At 49.2% G+C, this 23,259-nt stretch overlaps 1 protein-coding gene across 1 annotated transcript in view; it reads left to right on the forward strand.

Annotated features, from left to right (window-relative positions):
- Positions 1-896: 896 nt before the first annotated feature.
- Positions 897-23,259, forward strand: part of LOC144732340 (voltage-gated potassium channel regulatory subunit KCNG2-like) — a 42,966-nt gene continuing 20,603 nt past the window's right edge. Inside the window, exons 1-3 of the mRNA XM_078613818.1 lie at positions 897-1,676; positions 15,775-17,159; positions 19,765-20,178. Of these exons, the coding sequence (XP_078469944.1) occupies positions 16,971-17,159; positions 19,765-20,178 (603 nt within the window). The 5' untranslated portion in view covers positions 897-1,676; positions 15,775-16,970. The remainder of the gene's footprint in view (positions 1,677-15,774; positions 17,160-19,764; positions 20,179-23,259) is intronic.

A 23,259-nucleotide genomic window follows, 5' to 3' on the forward strand; every position in this document is an offset into this window, starting at 1 on the left:
AAACGCATACCATGTACACATACCATGTACACACACCATGTACACACACACAATGCACCCACACCATGTACAAAACACACACACATACCACGTACACAATGCGCGCGCACTATGTACACACACCATGCACACCAAAATACACGCACCACGTACACACACCAAGTACACACACACACCATGTACACACACACCATGTACAAACACACACACCATGTACAAACACACACCACACACACCACACACACACCATGTACACACACACCAAATACACACACACACCATGTACACACACACACCACGTACACACACACACCATGCACACACACACACACCATGTACACACCATGTACACACACAGAATGTACACACACTATGTACACACACAGCATGTACACACCATGTACACACACAGAATGTAAACACACTATATACACACACACAGCATGTACACACACAGCAAGTACACACATCATGTACACATACAATGCACACACACAGCATGTACACACACACACCATGTACACACACACACCACGTACACACACACCATGTACACACACCACGTACACACACACCACGCACACACACACACCATGTACACACACAGTGGTAGCTTGGACGTGATCACTTACTCGTCCACCCAGCGTCAGCATTCAGTTTCACACACCGCGCGCGCGCGTGTGAGCACGTTCAAGAGTACACAGACAAAGATCCCCCATGTAACCTAGACACACTGCTGGGGTTAAGTGCGATTAGCTAGCACCCACACACACACTCAGAGCGATCGCGGAAACGTGACCAGTCAGTCTCTCGTTCACCCCAGTGTGAGTGATCATGCATCCCTTGGATGTGGTTGGCGCACGCGCGCGCGTGTGTGTGTAACGTTATAAGTGGGGGAGCGGTGGTGTAGTGGTTAGCGCTACGCTGCGCTACGAACCCGGCGACCCGAGATCGATTCCTGCTCAGGATGAACACCATTGATGATTATCTGAACCGGTCCTGGGCCTCGCCTAGGTCGACTCAGCCTCAAATGAGTACCTGGTGCGGTGTGTAAAAACATTGCCACTGGGGAAACAAAGGCGGTCGGGCGTGGTGTTTGGCCACCCACCCCCTCGTGTAACCGTCCCGTCCTTCATAGGTGCTCACTAACGGCACTTGCCCCAACAGTCGGTTGAGGCTATACGGGGGATCTTTGTATCTGTGTGTGTTTTTGTAACGTTATAAGAAGAGTGCATGAGCACGAGCGCACACTCGCCACTCTTCTTACTGGGTCAGGCGCCGGGCGTTCGTGCGCTCTCTCTCTCCTCCATCGCTCTCCTCCCCTCGCTCCCCTCTCGCATGCGAAGTGCCGAGATTCGGGGAACGTGTTGGGGTTTTTTTTCTTCTTCTTTTCTTCCGCTGTTGCTGCTGTGCGTGTGGGCTCGCTCACTCGGGGGGGGGGGCTGGAGAGTCTTTGATACAGAGAGCGAGAGAGCAGAAGAGAGAGAGAGCGGACAGAGGCGCCGTGGTGGTAGGTGGATGGGATGGGTTGTCGGGGAGCGCAGTTGCACGGATTCTTCAATGGTTGAGTTTGGTTGGACTGAACTCTGCTGCTGCTGCTGCCGCGACTTCTGAGCTGAAGAGTTTGTGGAGAGGCTTGCGCCTCGGAATGTATCAATCGTTCAAGGCTGCTGAAGGTAAGAATGTGCGCGGCACGTGCTGTGTGCGGTAAACATCGTTCGGCGTGGTGCTGGCCACCCCACACCCCAGTGCCGCCCTTGAAGGTTAATCGGGGGATGTGTTTGCGTGTGTGTAGCGGTTAGCGCGCTGCGCTATGAACCTGGCGACCCGGGTTCGATTCCCGCTCACGGCCAACACCCAGTGACGATTATCTGAACCGGTCCAGGGCATCCTCTAGGTCGACTCAGCCTCAAATGAGTACCTGGTGCGGTGTGTAAACACCGTCACTAGGGAGACAAAGACGGCCGGGCGTGGTGTTGGCCACCCACCCCCTCGTGTGCCGTGCCGGCCTTCATAGGTGCTCGCTAACAGCACTTGCCCCTACAGTCTCTTAAGGCTAAATGGGGGATGTGTGTGTGTGTGTTACGCCGTGTGTATGTGCTAAACGCGGTGTGTATGCTTAAAGGTATGTATCGTATCTGTTGTGTATGCAGTGTGTAGATGTGCACCGTGTGTGGTGTATGTCTAACGCACTGTGTATGTATTATACATTGTGTCAGTACCACATCTACCGTGTGTGCACAATACAATACACACAACAAACGTACAATAAGTATTGTGTGTTCATTTGTTGTACGTATTATATTGTGTCTGTCGCATAGGTAATGTGTAGCTATGTACTGAAAGCATTATGCGTGTGTATTGTGTGTATGCATGTGCTATATTTGTGCATGCTATGTACTATAATTAGTTCACCTGCTTTCCTTATAAGGACTTTGTCGATGTCTGTATGGTTCTAGATTCAGACGTGGACAGCGGGAAGACCCCAGTGACGATTTTCTGAACCGGTCGTAGGCTTCCCCTAGGTAGACTCAGCCCCAAATGAGTACCTGGTGCGGTGTGTAATCATCGTCGCTGGGGAGACAAAGGCGGCCGGGCGTGGTGGTGGCCACCCACCCCCTCGTGTGTCGCTCCGGCCTTCATGGGTTCTACTCGCTAGCACCACTTGTCCCAACAGTCAGTTAAAGCTATACGGGAGATCTTTATCTTTGTATAGTACTGCTGTATATGTATCGTATGTGTCTGTGTACTATGCTTAGAAATGTACGATATATGATTTCTTTATGCTGGACAATACTGTGTTTGTCTCAGTACTAATGTACATGCATTTTGTGCGTCTGTATGTACTTCCGATTGGAACGGTTGGCTACGTACGGTGTGAAAGAAGTTCAACATGCATATGTCAATGCGTGTGATATATGTACGTACGCAATGCGTGTTTGTGTCTGTATGTATACACTACCTGCAAATATGTATTGTGTATTTGGCTGCATGCATACCCACCCAGTAAACGTTGATCCAACGTTGGAATCTGATCGGAAACGTATTGCCCAAACGTGCCGTCTTTCGTGGGTAGTTCAAACTCAATGTAACGTGGGCGGCCGAACGATCCGAATTCTGGCGTGTGAACGGATGAATGGTTCAAGCGAACGTGAACGCCGCTCATGGCGTGTTCATTTACGGGTGCACGTCACACTTAAAAGCGTGCCGAGGTATGAAGCGCACTGACATTTTTACAATGACAAAGATCCCCCGCAGATCATTAACAGACGTGTGGGGCAAGTGGTGTTAGCGAGCACCTATTAAGGTCGGCACGGCTCACGAGGGTGGTGGGTGGCCAACACCACGCCCGACCGCCTTTGTCTCCCCAGTGGCGATGTTTACGCAACCGACCCAGGCACTTATTTGAGGCTGTGTCGACCTAGGGGAGGCCCACGACCGGTTCAGATAATCGTCACCGGTGTTGGCCGTGAGCTGGAATCAAACTCGGGAAAGGCCCTGTTCGTTGTGCAGCGCGCTAACCGCTACACTACCGGCTCCCCATGTTTACACCACACACACACACAGATGAGACTACGATCACTCACTCGGCACCAACTGTTTACGAAAACGACAGCGGAATTTAATTGATGTAATCGCTCTGCAGATGCGCGAGCCGGAATGCGCACGATCATCTCCGATTTCGGAAATCCGAGCAGGATTTTGAGCCCTAAATAGTTATGGGATTAGCGACCACAATGCAACGCTAACAAACCCCACGGGTGCTATAGGATGCAACGTACATATATTTAGTGGGCAGCAGAGGGCAGTGCGGCCACGTGAGTGACGCTCACCGTCGTCAATCAACGTTGACCGGCGTGGTGAAGTATGGTCAAAGAACCCTTCTCTACTCCCGCGGCGTTTGAGGGCGGTCATCATCCAGCAGTGGATAAACACAAGGTGCTGTACACCATGCACGCGGGCAAATATACAGAAGAACCCGGCGAGCCGAGTTCGATTCGCGCTCACGATCAGCACCGGTGACGATTATCTGAATCGGGTCTGGGCCTCCTCTAGGTCGACGCAGCCTCAAATTAGTACTTGGTGCGGTGTGTGAACGTCGCCACTGGGGAGACAAAGGCGGCCGGGCGTGGTGTTGGCCACCCACCCCTTCGTGTGCCGTGCCGGCTTTCAAATGTGCTCGCTAACAGCACTTTGTCCGTCTGTTACAAAGTTATACGGGGAATATTTATCTTTGTATACTCTTTGGTTCTTTCGGTAAAGTCACGTAGGTAGAAAAATAAAAGATCATGACGTTTCGATCGCAACACAAGCAATCGTCATCAGGTGGGACAACCACGGAAAGAACAAACTGCTGAAGTAGCAGTATTTTTCTATTATTTTTCTACCTACGTGACTTTACCGAAAGAACCAAAGAGTATGAATTCCTGCAGTCACGAAAGCTTCATACGCATCTGTCCGTCCTTCAACAATGCGGCACGTGGGGAATTGACTGCACGTGGCATATTGGGGAGGGACACTTCACCGGAAGTAATATACAGATCAATGTGACTTGGATGATTGATATGTTGGTGCCGTGTTCATCCGTGCGAATACACCACCTGTTGGAATTTTTTTGTGCTGGGTATTATTTTTATTTTTTAACTAAACTACGTATTTTATTTTGACCAGGTGAGGCCCCACGGAGCTGAAAATCGATTTTTTTCAGAAGCGACGTGGCCACAAATTATTGCTCAACGACGACCTGGCCACAAATGATATCTCAACGAAGTGGCTCATTCCGTGGAGATTTATAGCAGCCAAATACTCTAAACCAGTGGCGCTTTCGTGACTGCAGGGATTCATCTTCTTGGTTCTTCCTTTGTCAAGGCGCCCTTCCCCCTCCAACCCAGCTTAAATATACGCTGCCAAGCATGGTGGTGCTCATTCAGACGCTGTCTTTCCGACAGACCTGTTCTTCACCTGAGAACGGCTGCTGGCGTTGTGGCCGAAACGTCATGAGAATTATATTTTATTATGTTTTATTTTTATTATTTTATTATTTTCCTTCTACGTGACTTTACCAGTGGCGCTTAACCCTGACTGTTACCGGCGCCCCTTTGGTTCTCAGAAAGGGCATCTCGCACCCCCAGGTTAAGAACCAATGCTCTAAACCAGGGGTGGGGAACCTTTTTTATGCCAAGGGCCATTTGGATATTTATAACATCATTCGCGGGCCATACAAAATTATCAGCTTAAAATTAGCAACTGTTATATTTGGTCAAACATTTAATTAACTCACCAATAATGTGATGGCTGGAACTGCTTCTCTTTGGTGAGGCGTGTGACGTTAGCTGGTATTGATGATGTTGCTACTCGCAACTGCTTTTCCAGGTTTGCTCCTAAATGTATTGAATATCGAGTCCCGCCTGTGGTTGCCTTGGCAGGGCCAGACCAAATGATTTCGCGGGCCTTATACGGCCCGCGGGCTGGACGTTCTCTACCCCTGCTCTAAACGCACCTTTCTAAATGTGGAGGGAAAAAAACGGAGGAGCCAGAGAAAAATCCACGCTACCACGGGGAGAGAGACACACCGCGAACTCCAAATATACAGACTTCAGGGTCGGGATCGAACTCACGACCTCCTGTATACCAGGCGTGGTGGTTAACATCTCACCACCGTTGAGTTTTATGCAAAAATTATAATTATTGGAATTTTTTTTGAAAGTTGTTGCGAAGTGTAATAACATGGAGCGTGATGTTATTACAGAACTATCGGGACATGATTTAATAATTGCATTAGCAATCAGTGGCATTGTTTGCAAAAAAATGTATATCAGAATCATAATGAGTGGCCCGCAATTACTACCTCGGAAGATTCCACAGTGTGAGAAGCAACACGATCCGCGGTCGCTAATTCTGATTGCTCGTTGGTATTGAGAGCACGTGAAGGCTTGGTGATAATTAGGTGCTGCTGCTGGTGATGATGTATGCGTACATGCGTGCGCGCATGTGCGGGGGAGCGGTGGCGCAGTGGTTAGCGACTGCAGTTCAAATCTCGCTCACGGCCAATATACAACAGGGTGCTTCAAAATGTTTTAAACACTTATATGGGTCTATCGTTTTTAACGGAAAAAGAACGGATAATACGCTGTAACATGATGACAAATTTATGTTAATAGCTTCAAAAAGTCAAAGAGTCTCCACTTGTTAGCCACCATTGTCACCACATTGCCTGGAATCTTCTACAGGTGGTTTCCAGAGCCCGAAGGCACATTTCTTGTGGTATCGTTGCAAATTTTTTGGAAGTGTTCACATTTTTTTGAAACACCCTCTATTATACGACAAGATCCGACCTTGTCCGTCCAGTGTTCGCCGAGCTGCCATTGGCTTGCGGTTGCCGAACGAACACCGTATAAGGACGCGCTCATTACACAAAAAGCGCTTGACACAGATGAACCACAATACCTTGCTGATCTCAAGGAGCATAAACCACCATCACGCAAACTTCGCTCGTCCTCTCAGCGGCGTCTTTTGGCTGCGAGCCATCGAGCAAAGACGGCGCTTCTGCGGCCGTCTGGAACGCTCTTCCTTCCGATATTAGGACGTAAATGGACGTGTGCACGTTTAAATATAAATTGGAAACTCATGTATTTAGAAATACTTTTGTGTTTCATTTGCTGTCCTTCCGCCGCACCTCCGCAGAGCACAGTTGGCTCTGGTGCGAAAGAAGTTCCACATGCATACAAAACAAACCGAGTTCGAATTCCGATCACGGCCAATATCAGTGACGAATATTTGAACCATCTCTTGGGCCCTCCCTAATGTGAGCTCAGTTTTAAATTAGTACCTGGTGTGGCGTGTAAACATACGCATTGGGGAGACAAAGGCGGCCGGGCGTGGTGTTGGTCACACTACCCAGTTCTTCGTTCGTTCCTTATTTAAATAAACAAACAAACAGTATTTATATATTTTTTTTATTTTAACCAGGTAATGCCCACTGAGCTATATCGCTCTTTTCCCGAAGCGACCTGGCCACAAATGATAGCCACACGAAGTGGCTCGTCGTCACGTGGGAATTTATCGCAGTCAAATACTCTGAGCGCGTGGTGATGTTGATTCTTGGCGTGGAGGGAAAAACAAAAACCGGACGACCCGAAGAAAACATCCACGCGACCACGGGGAGAGAGACAGAAAGACACACACACCGCAAACTCCAAATACACAGACATCGTCAGGGTATATTTAACTGGTGCTCGCGGACAGCACTTGACCCCCAACAGTCTGTTAAGTCTCTATACGGGGGACGTGGGGGCGGGTGGTGATAACACTTCATCTCTCAGTCGATGCGTGCACGTGCACACCTCAGCTGTTTTGACAGAGCCGGCGAATTGCGTGAAATGTTTGCCCAGGTGCAGCATGCGCACAAAAAAACGGGTTATTGGCACCCGATATTTGACACCGCGATAACGTCTCCGTTGACGATCAACGTGACGGCCTTCATACACAAGCAGCGAGCGTCCGGGGCAGGCGAAACTTGCCCCCGGCAATGTAGGAGGCTGACACGCGGCTGTCACGGAATGATGGACGTTCTTCACAATGTATGGCCAATCGCCTGATGACGCTTGTTTGCTGCCATCACCGGCGAAACGTCGTACCCTTAGTCGTATATTTTGTGGGTTTACTCTCCAACACACCGTTTGTAGTAACTAATTAGTACGTTTTGTTTCCGTGACAAACTTTTGCTAAGTCGCTCTGACAGGTGGTAGAGGGTTTAACGACACATTTATATTTGTGAAATCTAACCCCCCCCCCCAAAAAACCTTCATTATGGATAACATTGGACGCGAAAGGCTTCGTGTTAACTAATAATGTGACTTGGTCCCGCCGTGGCAATGTGGAATTTCCAACCACTAGTTATGAGATCTGCGCCTGCGTTATGCTCATTTGAGCATTGGGAGAGATTTTGGTTTTCAACGCTCTCCAAGTCGATTTGAGAGTGTGAATGCAATAAGACCACACATACCAACCCATACAGTTTACCCGTATTCTTGTACAGGGGAATTGCGTGAACGTTTTTGGTTGTCTATTTGTTTGTGTTTCTCCCTTGTGACGGGACGTTGTAGGGTGAACGTCGAGATTTATAAGGGGGCACGGGGTGACCAATACGGTCTGAATTGATCTCTAAGAATGTAGGGCACTGCTAAGGGGTTAACAGGTATGTAGTAGTGCAGTCTATAGTAGTGTAGTGTTAAGTGTAGTGTATAGTGTAGTGTATAGTAGCATAGCTGTTAAACCATACTATTTACCCGTTTTCGTTTACAGGGAAACTGAGTTTTCAGGTCCACACGGCGTACATCCGTTTCAATACGGCCAACATTTTTTAGTTTATTTGTTTGTGTTCTTCCCTTGTGATGGGACTTTGTAAGATGCACGTCGAGATTTATAAGAGGGCACGGGGTGACCCATACGGTCTAAATTGGTATTTAAGAATGTAGGGCGCTGATCAGGGTTTGACAGGTTTGTAAGACAACTTGGAGATACAAAGCAGATAATAAAAACAAAACTGTGATTTAAAGCTTTCGTGACTGCAGGGATTCATATTCTTGGTTCTTTCGGTAAAGTCACGTAGAAGGGAAATAATAAAATAATATAAATATAACACAATACAAATTCTCACGACGTTTCGACTGCAACACAAGAAATCGTCATCAGGTGTGAAATCCACACCTGATGACGATTGCTTGTGTTGCAGTCGAAACGTCGTGAGAATTTTTATTGTTTTATATTTATATTATTATTTCCCTTCTACGTGACTTTACCGAAATAACAAAGAATAACAACAAAACTGCGAATAAACAAATGCGTTTAGCCCAGAGAAGCCAGCCTTTGTCTTCCCACACCGCTAATTAAAGACTTTCCAGGATAAACACATCGCGCTGGCGAGCGTTGCGTCATTAAAACTCGCGCGCGTGAGTTCGCAACGCGGTTTTTATTCATCGTTTGACTCACCGCGCATTTCGACGTGAAACAAAAACAAGCCGGGATGGCCCAGGCGATCGAGCGAGCTGGCGGCACATTGAATTTGGCGGTGTGGGCGCACGTAATGCGCATGCGCGCGGACGGCAAGCTCAACCGCACTGCGCCGCTCCATGGCACAGGAGTAGCAATGGCGCTGCCGGTTTAAAAAAAACTAAAACTTGTGTAAGAGCGTTTCCTTGGCCAAACACTGTAAAGGTTCTGGTCGCTGGTTTTAAGCTGTGAAGTGTGCCGAGTTTTCATCGCACTCGGCTTTGTAGGGGCTTTGTAGGTGCTTTGTAGGGGCTTTGAAGGTACTTTGTGAAAGCAGTGAGGAGTGTCCTCAGACGGACAGTAGCACACACTTTTGTTTCCCTCCGACAATATACGGCATCCCTGCCTCACTTGATACAGCAAATCTGGCTGTGACGGTCCCACCTGATGACGGAGACTGTTTCGATTTAAAGCTTTCGTGACTGCAGGGATTCATCTTCTTGGTTCTTTCGGTAAAGTCACGTAGAAGGGAAGCAATAACATAATAAAAACAAAACCTAATAAAATAATTCTCACGAAGTTTCGGCCAAAACGCAAGCAGCCGTCCTGAGGACTATTTTATTATGTTTTGTTTTTATTATTTTATTGCTTCCCTTCTACGTGACTTTACCGAAAGAACCAAGAAGACGGAGACTGTGTTGCCTCCGAAACGTCGTGATTTTTATTATTATTTTATTTTTTATTAATTTTAATTTCATTTTTTACCTACGTGACTTTACCGAAAAAACGAAGAGTATGAATCCTTGCAGTCACGAAAGCTTCAAATCTAGAATATAAGGCACTCGGGAAATTAAGAACGGTGAATGAGAGCCGGAACGGTCCGGTGCGTGTGTTCCGGAAAATGTATTGTGAGCACGCCATAACCACCTTACCCTTATTTTTCCCGTCTATATTTGTCTTGTTTCGGAATAAACATGTTCATGACAGGATTTACGAAATGTAGGGTACGCTAGCATAGGATTATACTGGTAGGAACCTCCTGGTTACACCAGCCAGCAGGGGATTATTGTGTCCGCCGTGCAGGGAGGGGCTGGGTGGGGAGGGTGGTGCTGGGTGGGGAGGGGAGGGTGGGGAGGGGCTGGGTGGGGAGGGGCTGGGTGGGGAGGTTGGGGAGGGGCTGGGTGGGGAGGGTGGGGCTGTGTGAGGGTTGGGCGGGGTAGGGCTGGGTGGGGAGGGGCTGGGTGGGGAGGGGCTGGGTGAGGAGGTTGGGGAGGGGCTGGGTGGGGAGGGTGGGGCTGGGTGAGGGGTGGGAGTGGTGGGGCTGGGTGGGGAGGGGCTGGTCACCCCGTAGTGCCCTTATAAAACTCAACGTTTAACCTACTCACGCCGGCTTGTGCCCGCCCTCACAGTTGGGCATATTTGCGGAATACACCACGCCGCCGTTGACCCTGGCCATTGACCGAGCAACCCAACGTTCCTACCAGCTCCCTCCGCAGGAATGTGTTTACGAATAAGGCATAGCTTGTACCCTAGTGGTAGTGACTTACGCTAATGCATCCTAACTCCAAGCCAGACGAGTAGCGGCGGTCTGGGAAATACCGAGTGATAAATGAACCTCTGGTGAAGACGCAGCCCAGACTCGTGCTGCAGCGTCAATCATCCTCCGGGATTTCCCTCCAAATTTAGAAACGTGCATTGAGATTATTTACAGTATTTGGTTCGCTATTCTTGGTTCTTTCGGTAAAGTCACGTAGAAGGGAAATAATAAAATAATACAAATAAAACACGATAAAAATGCTCACGACGTTTCGGCCACAACGCAAGCAGCCGTCCTCAGGTGAAGAACAGAGCTGTTGGAAAGACAGTGTCCTAATGCGTTGTGGCCGAAACGTCGTGAGAATTTTTATTATGTTTTATGTGTAAGATTGTATTATTTCCCTTCTACGTGACTTTACCGAAAGAACCAAGAATATGAATCCCTGCAGTCACGAAATCTTTAAATCGAAATAGTTGGTTGCTAGAAATGTCCAAATGATGGGCCACTTTGTTGAGCTGTCAGGACCGTACATGAAATACAATGTCCCTAAGATGGACACCGCCGGGCAACAGGAAACCTGGGAGGCCCGAGACCACGTGGTGCAAGATCGCGAAGGCCGAGCTGGCAGCAGCGATCAACCTCTCTTGGGTCGAGGCTCAACAAGTTGCTAAGGGTGGGAAGAAGCGCAGATGACTCATTGTGCCCTCATGTCCCACGGGGGACGAAGAGGCTGAACTAACTGGCTCACACTCAAAGGTTTTTTCGGTAAAGTCACGTAGGTAAAAAATAAAATAAAAATTAATAGAAGTAATGATAGAAATACAATAATAAATCACGACGTTTCGGAGGCAACACAAGTCTCCGTCATCAGGTGGGACCGTCACAGCTAAAATCTTACGTGACTTTACCGAAAAAACCTAAGAGCATGAATCCTTGCAGTCACGAAAGTTTAAAATCTAGAATTAACTGGCTCACACAAAGCAACACACATTTCCTCAATAAAAATAAATGTAAATAAAAAAAAAGGTTGCACCCACAAACTTTTTATTTAAAATACCGTGCAGTTAAAAATAAAAATAGGTGCGTCATAATCCAGAGGGTACGGCCAACATGCACCTGCTGTAGTTATGCTGCAGCCTAACAGCTTCATTAAAACTTATCTTGTGTTGAAAATTACACCAACACTCAAGATCTGCGTGCTATGCAGTTAGCCGATGCAGACCAAGATCGCAGCAAATTGCCTCAATAACCGGGTAAACAATGCTAGCGTGTCTGCAAGCTGGCCCAAGACCTTACAGCATTCTAATTTGCCTCTTGCTTGACTTACTGCATTGCAAATGGCGCTAATTAATGTTTTCTTGTGCTTTTGGAATATGTTAATTTCAGTACATGGCATGCTCGCCTTGTACGCGAAGGTCAGCGAGGAGTGAGAGCGAGCCGCGTGAGCCGCTGGCTGCAGAGCCGAATCTTACTTCGGCCACAAATTGTAAAACTGCCCGTGACCAGTTCAACATACGAGATGTATGCTCGTATGTTGAACTTCTTTAGCACCGTACGTAGTCAACCGTGCTAATGGGAGATGCGGTGCACCCCATATCATCAGATCTAGCAAGCTAAGCACCGATGAGCCTGGATGATGCTTGGATGGGTGACCGCCATGCATTAAGCGTGTTAGCTTGGTTCCTGCAGAGTGCCTCGCTGGTGAGATGTTAACTACCTCGCCTGGTGTGCAGGAGGTCGTGGGTTACATCCCGACCATGATGCCTATTTTATACTTGGACTTTCCGTGTCCCTCTCCCCGTGGTCGTGTGGATTTTTCTCCGGGTCCTGTGGGTTTTCCCTGCACATTTAGAAACATGCGTTTAGAGTATTTGGCTGCTATACATTACCACGTATTAAGCCACTTAGTTGAGCTTTCATTTGAGGCCAGATTGCTTCTGATGAAAAGCTATATAGCTCAGTGGGCCTTACCTGGTAAGTAGAAAAAAGGTAACCCCGAAATAATCCCCTTGCGATGTAGGGCCACTTTGTAAACCGCTGCAAAAATAATAATAATTGAAATTTGTAATCCGAATTCCATCCTCGGATCAAAAATGCGCAATGCATGAAAAGCAGGAAACAAAAACAGAACCAGGGGCAACCGACCAAACTGAAGAGGGAAGGCCACTTCAAAGAGATGTGTTTTCAAAGCAGACTTAAATATAGCTGGGCACCTGCAATGGAGGAGGAATAGCAACACGACACAAACGCCCTCTCCGGAAGCCTCTCTTGGCTACCAGACCTCGACATTGGCACTTTGCTCCTGAACATATTGGTGGGAGTTAGCTCCTGAACATATTGGTGGCACTTAGCCCCTGGACGTATTGGTGGCACGTAGTGTCGATCGAACTGAAACGAGCTAATGAAGTAGACTCCAGACACAATTTAATAATGACCCAGATTCGCCGAACAATTGTAATAAATATTTGATAAGAATGTAAAAGTAATCACAACACTATAATAAATACATTGATCGAAATATTCAAATTAATTAAGAATAGGTTTTACCCTTTCTGGAAATAAAACAGGTGCTAAGATGTTCAAACAACAAATAGGCACCATTAACACCTGTTTAATTGCCAGAAAGTGTAAAACCTATTCTTATGTTTTATACTGTCAGAAAGTTCCCCATAGATACTAAAATTAATTAATTGCACGACTTTAAACTGAACGAGTACTTTGCGCGGGAGAGAGAACCCACACAGCTGTTCCGGAACCAACTTGCTGTACCCCCCCTCCCCCCCGGAACCCACTTGTTGTACCCCCCTGCCGATCACCTCGCAGCCTAATGGCTACAGCGGCGTTCACCAACCCCCAACCGTCGCCTTCAAAGCGCCGGGGCTCAGCCGCGCGCTGCCACCAGTAGCTCTTAAAACACATTCCTGCGGAGGGAGCTGGTAGGAACGTTGGGTTGCTCTGTCAATGGCCAGCGTTAACGGCGGCGTGGTGTATTCCGCAAATATGGCCGACTGTGAGGGCGGGCACAAGCCGGCGTGAGAAGGTTAAACGTTGAGTTTTATAAGGGCACCACGGGGTGACCAGCCCCTCCCTTCCCCACCCAGCCCCACCCCTCCCACCCCCCACCCAGCCCCACCGTCCCCACCCAGCCCCTCTCCACCCAGCCCCTCCCCACCCTCACCACCCAGCCCCTCCCCACCCTCCCCACCCAGCCCCTCCCTCCCCACCCAGCCCCTCCCTGCACGACGGACGGACGGACACAATACTCTCCTGTGGGCTGGTGTAACCAGGAGGTTCCTACCAGTATAAACTTGTGGCCATATTCTTTGGGTCTTTCAGTAAAGTCACGTCGATAGGTTCAAAAAAAACAACAAAAAACTACGACGTTTCGATCGCAACACAAGCGGTCGTCATGTAATGATCGTCATAAATAAATGCAAAGGTTCCTCATCCAGTCTAATGATGTGGTTGACGCAGTGTGGATTTCGCCAGGATGTGCATGGATGGAGCATTCATCAGTGATGTGCTTGATGGTTTGGACTTCTCCACAGTCGCAGTTGGGCGATTCTTTGATCTTCCATTTATGGAATGTGAACGCGCATCTGACGTGTTGTGTTCGAGCGTGGTTCAGTGTGGTCCATAGTCGTCGTGGGGTGATATCTTTACGGATTGTGTAGTCTGAATAGCAATTCATTTTGAGAGCTTGGTGTACGTGTTCCAGTTCACTGGCTAGGTGATGATGGTCGGAATTACATCGAGCTCTATGTTGTAGAGTTTTGATGAGGGAATTCTTCTCGGATGGATGGTGGTGGTAGTCAGGTTTTAGTTAGGGGTGGCTTTTCTGTAGACTGTATCCCATTGAGCCATCTGGTCTCTTTTCAATCAATTCTCTGGGAAAGAACCATCTGAGGACCCAATCAAAACCATCACCTTGCCATACATAGCAGGGCTCACCAAAAATATTTACAAAATCATGAGCAAACACAAGATCCAGGTTCGGTTTCAAACAGTACGTAAAATTCGTGATCTGATCCCATCTGTGAAAAATGTGATCCCTGACATGCAATACCCCGGCGTCTACAAACTAAGCTGTGTGTGCGGCAGTAATTACATTGGGGAAACTAAGTGACATGTCTTGGACTGTGTTCGTGAACATAAGGCAGATTTAAACAATGTAGAACAAATTCCTCGGCCGTGGCTGATCATTGTTTTAATGTGGTGGGCTCACACGAAATTGATTCCAATGGCTATCAACGAAGATTCGTTTATGAAGCCATCCATATATACAGAAACAAACACAATTTCAACCGAAAAGACTTAACAATCATTGGAAGGACGTTATCAACCAGTTTAAGTCATAACTGGCTGTGATGGTCTCATCCTGCCACCTTCTGATGTTAGTTGCTATTTTAGGCTCTCCGATTATACATTAACAGGTTAAACTTCTCACACCAACACAGTCACCTTCGTGTGCCGACCTCGTGGTGGCGGTTCTGCGATCTTACATTAGCATACTAATCTCTCACATTAACATGCTAATCTCTTACATTAACATGCTAATCTCTCACATTAACATAGCCACATCAGCACGCTCGCCGTGGAGGCCGCTCACCGATCTTCTTACATTAACATGATAATTTTTACCTGGCAGTCCTTTAATTGGTGGAAACGCACCACCATCACTCACTTTAACGTTAGCTGCCCCGCCCATGCTGCTGACATTTGGGCTACGCCCATTTTAAACCTTTATAAACAGTTTGCCTTTAGAAACTTACCCCCTTTCCAGATGACGATTGCTTATGTTGTGATCGAACCGTCGTAGTTTTTTGTTGTTATTTTTTTAGCCTATCTACGTGACTTTACCGAAAGACCCAAATAATTCCTGCAGTCACAGATTGAACTTGTAGCTCACAGGTTTTAAATATTTAATATCAACGTTCTCCCCATGTCCACTCGGCCCTTCTCTTGCGGGTCTTTTGGCATCTGGCGCATACCATGGTGGCAACGTGGCTCGTTTTGTATGTGTGCGTGTGTGTTGGACTTCTTTCGCACCGTACGTAGTCAACCGTGCTCATCAGAGGCGCGGGGGAAGGACAACAAACTAAACACAAAACGCTGCCTTGCATGTATGTTGAACTTCTTTCGCACCGTACGCAGCCAACCGTGCTAATGGGATTTGTTGTTGCTGTTGCCGTCTCCATTCCAATTCCTCTGCCCCCCTCTCCCGATCCAATCGTACGATTGCCCAGGCCTGGAAGGGGGGTGATGCCTCCCCGAGGATATTAGCTCGCTCGTCCGTCCGGAAGTCGACGGAAGGCTCAAGACGAGCCGCCCGCGGCCGACGGACGCACGCACGGACGCACAGATGGACACACGCACGGACTGATAGAGCGCCTCCCGTCGGAGGCGCTATGGCGTGCCGCGCTCTCCGCTGCCGCGAGGAGACGGGGGAGTGACGGTCGGCGGCCCAAGTCGGTACGCGGCGGACGTCGACGCCGCGTCCCGTCTGGAAGATGCCCCCCGCCGCATTCCAGCGACTTAGCGTCAGGGTGAACGGCTTCGACTTGTCGGCGGTCACGGGGAACAGAGGCAGATTGCGGTCGTTCGTGCGTTGAGGAGCGCGCATGCGTGCGTGCGCGCGTGCCTTCGAACACGCACGCGTGTTGCGTGCGTTCGCGTGTGCGAAAAAGATGCATGACCCTGGCAAGATCGTCCGACGGACGGTACGCTACATGCAGGCGCCTTCGATCCCGCTCCGCCGATAACGAGTTATTTGCGTTGTATCGCTGCGGCCGGATCGATCCGACGTGTGGCAGTTCCCCTGTAACGTCCCTTGTAAAACTTGCTCGCTAGACGGTCGCTTTTGGGGCGGGCCACCGGTCGATCGCTGTTCGCGTTGATCTCGTGGGACGTCGTTGGACCGCTCCACCCCCACCCCCATGCGCTTCTCAACGACAATGAAGGGGCGCACCGACCGACCTCCTCCCCCCCACACCAGTTTGGTCAACAAGTGGCGCGGTGACCTCGCGCGTCGCGGCCGTCCATGCCGGCCGTCGGCTTGGTGAGTCGTCGGACGCGTCGCGAGCATAGGGGCCTATCAACCCAACGAGTTTCACCACTGTTACCTTTTTTGACTGTCTGGTGATCGGTGGCAATATTTTTGGGTGCATTATAAAATAAAATCATCAGCAATTAAAAAAGTGAACGTAATTCCATATTCCGATGGCAGGACCAAGTCACCACACGAGGCAAGGCACCATTGCATTGGGGTGACAAACAACGGAACAAACTTTCACGATCATACTCCCAACGGAGAGTAGGTGGGTTTTTTTTCTTTCTCCGAACGGTTCAATGACTCAAAGCCTCGCGGCAACGTAGAATTTGTTTTTTTTTAAGTCCAGCCGGTTGACCGACTCGCCGGCCACCCGGCCGTCGGCGAGGCAAGATGCCGATCCTGACGAACAGCAATGAGCCGGACCTGAGCGATGTGGGCAGCTTCACGGCCGTGCCAGCGATCATCCGCCAGCTGGGGCCGGTGGAGGAGCCACCTGCCAAGGGGCTGCACTACCGCATGGGCCGCCAGCTGCGGACCGGAGAGGCTCCCTTGCGCCAGCAGCCCGGACCACCCCGGCAGGTGAGCGGGTCCTCCGATATTTATTTGTTTGTTTTCTTTCCGCAAGCGTCACCAACCCACGCGGACCAGCATGGTGAAGTATTGTCAGAGCAGCCACGATGGCTTGAGATGGGGAGGGGGGGGGCTTAAACCAGCAGTGGATTGACAGAGAGGGCTGATGAGCTTGGTTTTTATTTGGAAAAGGTAGCTGCCCGAGTGGTGGTGTAACGGTTCGCACACCGGGCGTGCGACCCGGAGCGCGACGGTTCGATTCCACCTCCTGGCGCGGCTGTTTGAAAACATCAGAAGCAAGTTTCTTAGATCGCTCCCCAGCAGCCCACCTCTGTCTCCGCAGCAGCGTGTAGAGCTGGGTTGCACCACGGTCAACTGGCGGGTTGGCACGTGACGGGGTAAAGAGTGGGTACTCTCACGGCTCCCGAGACGCCACGGTGTCAAAGGTGGTGCCACGGTGGTGAGATGTTATCTCCAGTGCCTGGTATACAGGAGGTCGTGGGTTCGATTCCCACCGTATATTTTGAGTTTGCGTGTTTTCCCCGTGGTCACGTGGCTTTTCTCCGGTTCTTCCCTCCACGTGACGATAAGCCACTTCGTCGTTGAGCTTCCATTTGTGATAGCCAGGTCGCTTCTGAAAAAGAGCGACATGGCTCAGTGGGCCTTACCTGGTAAAATAAAAAAAATAGTTTAGTAAGACATCTGGCCTGCACAGAATAGTAGGTCACACACCCTCGAGAGCTGCCTCTAGTGGAGGCCCTTCTGCCAGCAGTGGCGCGAGCTAGCAATTGCAGGGCTGCGCCTTTACCCCTTCGCTTGGCACCAACTGAATACTTGATGGACACCGTGCCCCCAATCGTGGGCCGATCTTCCCACAGAAACGTCCCGAAGTCACCGCTATGCTCCTTATCAGAAGCGAACAGGCTTTATTTACTTCCTGCATGAGGAGGTAAATAAAAACGTCCGACGTTTGATTTTTTTTCCTCTCTGATAAACATTTGGCAGGTCTCGGAGGGGGTAAAGGGCGCTGGTGTTGAGGGGGGGGGCGCAATTTCTCTCATCCACCTCCCCCCTTGGATCCATCACTGGATACCACTAGGGGCTGCCCCTCGAATGTTGAAGATGTATGCGTGTTGTATGACTGTATGTTGTATGTATGTTGTATGACTGTATGTTGTATGTATGTTGTATGAATGTATGTTTTATTATGTTCTATGTATGTTGTATGAATGCACGTTTTATTATGTTCTATGTATGCTGTATGTATGTTGTATGTATGTGTGAATGTATCTACGTTGTATGTATTTTGAATGTGTGTTGCATGTACGTATGTTGTATGTGTGTTCTACGTTGAACTTCTTTCGCATACCGTGCGTAAGCCAACCGTGACATTTGGAAGTGCGGGGGAAGTCCAACAGGCATTTTGGTGCAGCTGAGAAGTGTCGTTTATATTTAATTGGTATTATCCCAGCACTACCAGCGCTCAACAAATGTATTGATGGGCAGCGTGGAGGCAGAGGTTAATCCAAGTAGCTTCTGTAAAAAAAAAATATCGAGCTCAATTGGCCTTACATGGTGAAATAAAACAAAGTTTAGCAAGAAGCTCCTAGATTGGATTGCCCGCAAGGGCGCATTACCCTGCGGAGTTTATATTTATGCGTTCGAACCCAAGAAAAACATCTCTCGTGGATAATATTGGTCGCGAAAGCCTTAAACTGTGTGGAGTGTTTCATGTTCTCCCCCTGTTATGCATAGGTTTTCTCCGAGTTCTCCGTTTTCCTCCCAGAGCTAAGCATTGCAACTTCAATGACGTCGAAAAGCAATATGAATATCCCACAGATAAAACAACAACAACGTAGCTCGTGTGGGCGAAACACATCCCCGTGCCGACAAATTACCTGCAAAAGACTCATTCGGGATTAGCAGCAACATTACCCCCGACTGCAAAAAAAAGCAACTTGGCAGGATTCTAATCCCAAATAATCTTGAGATCCAGTGAGGCTTTTCTGGGTTCACAACCGCAACAATAATAACAACAGCAAATCTCACTGCGATCAGGCCAGGACCAATTCCCGACTCGGCTCGACAACAACAAATGCACCAAGTTCAATGGGGAATGTACAGCCATCTCATTGAGTACGTATGTACTGGATGCATGCTGAACTTCTTTCGCGCCGTACGTAGCCAACTGTGCCAATAAGAGGTGCGGGAGAAGGGAAACAAACGAAACACAAAAAAGCAGTTCTAAAGAAATGAGTTTGTCAATATAGACGATTTAAACGTGCATGGCTCCAGTGGCTTCCTCATACCGGAAGAGCGCTCCAGACAGCCGCAGAAGCGCATCTGAAAGCGCCGTTCGATGCGGTGACCACCGCCTTTGTTCGGGGGCTAGCCAAAAGCCACCGCTGCGAGCTTGAACGCATGTATGTTGAACTTCTTTCGCACCGTACATAGCCAACCGTCCTAATTGGAGGTACGTGGAGGAGAAGGAAAACAAACTAAAAAACACAAAGCGGCCTCGAGCCTCTCCTGCCTAACTAACACCAACAAACAAACAAACGACGACGACCGAACGATAACCCTCTACGGCTACGGCCTTTCCCCGCCACCGAAGGTGATCATCAACGTGGGCGGCCTGCGGTTCTCCATGCCGTGGACGACGCTGGACGAGGGCTGCCCCTCGGAGCGCCTGGGGCGTCTGCGCTCCTGCAGCAGCCACGACGACCTGATGGCGCTCTGCGACGACTACGACGTCGCCTGCAACGAGTTCTTCTTCGACCGCCACCCGGCCGCGTTCGGCGCCATCGCAGCGTGCCTGCGCGCCGGCAAGCTGCGCGTGTCGCGGGGCACTTGCGCCCTCGCCTTCCGCGAGGAGCTCGCCTACTGGGGCGTGGACGAGGCGCGCCTCGAGTGGTGCTGCCGCCGCCGCCTCTACCAGAAGCAGGAGGAGGAGGCGGAGGCCATGAGGCACCTCGAGGAGATGGAGACGGAGCAGGGGCAGCAAGGGGCGGACAAGTTCGACGAGATGGTGAGTCTGGCGGACGCTGCGACGTAGCCGGCCGCGGCAGGCCAAGTTGACCGTGGCCGGCCGCAACTCCGCCGGGGACGAGGGGCGGGTAAAGGCGCAGTTGCTCACTCGCGCCACCGTTGACCGGAGGGCCACCGCTAGGGAGGATCTTGGGAGAGTTTACCGCGAGGGTGGGGGGAGGGGCGACCGTTTCCCCACCGCCGCACGTGATTGGGAGAGGTCGGGACACCCAGGCTGGACCCTGTTAGCCGAGGCCCCTGGAGGTCGCGGGAGGCCACGGGAGGGAAACTTGTCACTGGAAGCAGCAATGTAGGCATCGTGGTGCTAACGCAAAAAAAATTTCCCCGTGGGTGCATTGGGCTTCAAGTGGTGAGATGTTAACTACCTCGCCTGGTATGCAGGAGGTCGTGGATTCGACTCCGACCCTGACAGTGCCTGTGAATTTGGAGTTTGCGTGTCTCTCTCTCTCTCCCCGTGGTCGCGTGGATTTCTTTTTCTTCGGGTCCTCCGGTTTTTCCCTCCGTGCTTAGAATGAACATCGTGCGCGTTCAGAGTATTTGGCTGCTACAAATTTCCACACTTCGTTGAGCTTTCTTTCGTGGCCGGTTCGCTTCCGATAAAGAGCATTGCTCAGTGGGCCTTACCTGCAAAAAAAAAGTAGTTCATTGTTTTAGTTTATTTAAGGAAAAAGAAGTTAAACGTCAAAAGTGATTTCCTGCTCCAACGAGCATTCAGGCAGTGCTCATTGCCTGTCTCCAGCACCGAGCCAACGGTGGGGATTCCGCGTCCCTAGTTGCTGGAGTCAACTTCCCCTGCGCTACCACCACTCTTGGCTTAAGTCCATATCGTTTTCATGACCTCGGAGGGATGATGGGCAGAGTTAATCTCCCTACCCCTCCCCTCTTTCCTCTCCTCTCCCTCCCCTATCCTCAGCCAGGATGTGAACTCGCAACCTTCTCATTGAGAGCCGCTCGCTTTACCGTTGAGCCAACCGGCCGGTTGCTTTAGGTGAACCGATAAAAAGGCCTAATCCTTAATCTTTTAGAGTGCAAAAACAACCCCAACAACATTGCTTTCCCAAATCTGGAGTGTTGTCCAAATGTGGTCACCGTAATCATAATCAGCATCGGCATTTAATATCTTTAATGCGCTTCACCGCCCACTACATCCCCGACGCGCACGCAGAATGGTTTAACGCGTGAACCCAACGGCCCACAGATCTATTAATGTATTAATGCAAGAATCACGTGACTGTACGGAGAACCGTGCAAGTGAATACGACATAAGAAAAACAATATATTCAGCGTTTGTCGTTTTCCTCCTGGAAGGCAAAATATCTCGTGTAGCCTGAACACACTCTTTAGTTGTTTCGGTAACGTCACGTAGGTATTAAATAAAATAAATCACGACGTTTCGGGCGCAACGCAAGCGTCCGTCATCAGGTGGGAAAGCATGACGGACGCTTGTGTTGCGCCCGAAACGTCGTGAGACTAGGCTCTAAGAAAAGCTGTCTCGGATGTGGACCAATCAACTTCAAGGACAGTGCATATCATTATCATCATCAGAGTTGTTTCTTTTTCGATTTAAAGCTTTCGTGACTGCAGGGATTCATCTTCTTGGTTCTTTCGGTAAAGTCACGTAGAAGGGAGAATGATTTTATTATTTTTATTTTATTACTTCCCTTCTACGTGACTTTACCGAAAGAACCAAGAAGTTGTTTCTTTTTGTTTGCATTTTTGACTGCTTGTGTTGTGGTTATTGCAAACATGATCCTTTGTATAAAGGTGTCAGTTTTGTACCAGATAAAAGGTTAAAAACCTATTACTATTTAGTTGTTGTTGTCAGAAGCGACCTGGCTACAATGTATAGCTCAACGAAGTGGCTCATCATCGCGTGGAAATATATAGCGGCCAAATATTCTAAATGCACGTTTCGTCGTTGCACCCTCACCGCTCAGAGCCCTCGTGGAGGGGGAGAGGTGCGGGGGGAGAGGTCGTGCAGGCAGCGGCATGGATACCGTGCGGGAGACGTTTCTTCCATGATACAGGTGTTTTGGGTTACATTGCGCAAATATACGAACGTGTCCATACTCTTTGGATTCCTGCAGTCAGGAAAGATTCAAATCAATACTATTGGTTCTTTCGGTAAAGTCACGTAGGTAAAAAAAATAAGCCCCGCCCACTCCCCCCCCCCACACTATGCCCAGTATAAAATCCTTGACTCCGGATTCTCTCCCACTTCAGTCAAAATTATTGCTGTGGTTGTCACACCTGATGATGATTGCTTGTGTTGTAATCGAAACGTCGTGATTTAATTAATTACTTTTTTTTTTCTTTTTCTTTACCTACGTGACTTTACCGAAAGAACCAAGAGTATGGATCCTTGCAGTCACGAAAACTTCAAATCTAGACTGAAGCTTCAAATCAAAATATAAATGTGTCGTTAAACCCGCCAACACCCGACACGGCCAATTAGTAAGGTTTGTCACGTAAACAGAACGTGCCAATTGGTTACCAGTACAGTGCACCGGTGTGTCGGAGAGCCATTTACAATATGAGATCTCTTTTACCAGTGGCAAAATATAATAGTAGGTCTTTATCCTTTTACCAGTTGAAAAGGGTAAAAACCTACAATAACATTTACAATGTAACCTTCCGAATCGGTTGTGTCGGGTGGTGGCGGGTTTAACGACACATTTATATATTTACGCGATCTAACCTAAAAAAAAAAACCTGTATTATGTTCGATAGATTCTCTAATTAGTCTTGGCCAGTCGTAGCTAATTTTGCGCAGCACGCTGATGCGCAAAACGTGAACCAAACGCCGCCCCAACAGGAGACACACGTCCGATCCTGCACGCAATGTGAAGCAGATGCCTCACCAACACGGCAGTGACTGGAGGTGTGGACAGGTGACCTCTCTGTGCGTTGTGGGGGTTACGCACGTGGCCCGGTCGTCTTGACTGGGGGGGTGGGGGGGGGTTACACTCCCCGCACCTCCAGTTAGCACGATTGGCTACGTACGGTGCCAAAAAAGTTCGACGTACATACACACACAAAAAGACAACGATTCCCCATATTG

The sequence above is a fragment of the Lampetra planeri genome, chromosome 42, assembly GCF_965212315.1.
Source record: "Lampetra planeri chromosome 42, kcLamPlan1.2.h2, whole genome shotgun sequence".
NCBI lineage: Eukaryota > Metazoa > Chordata > Hyperoartia > Petromyzontiformes > Petromyzontidae > Lampetra > Lampetra planeri.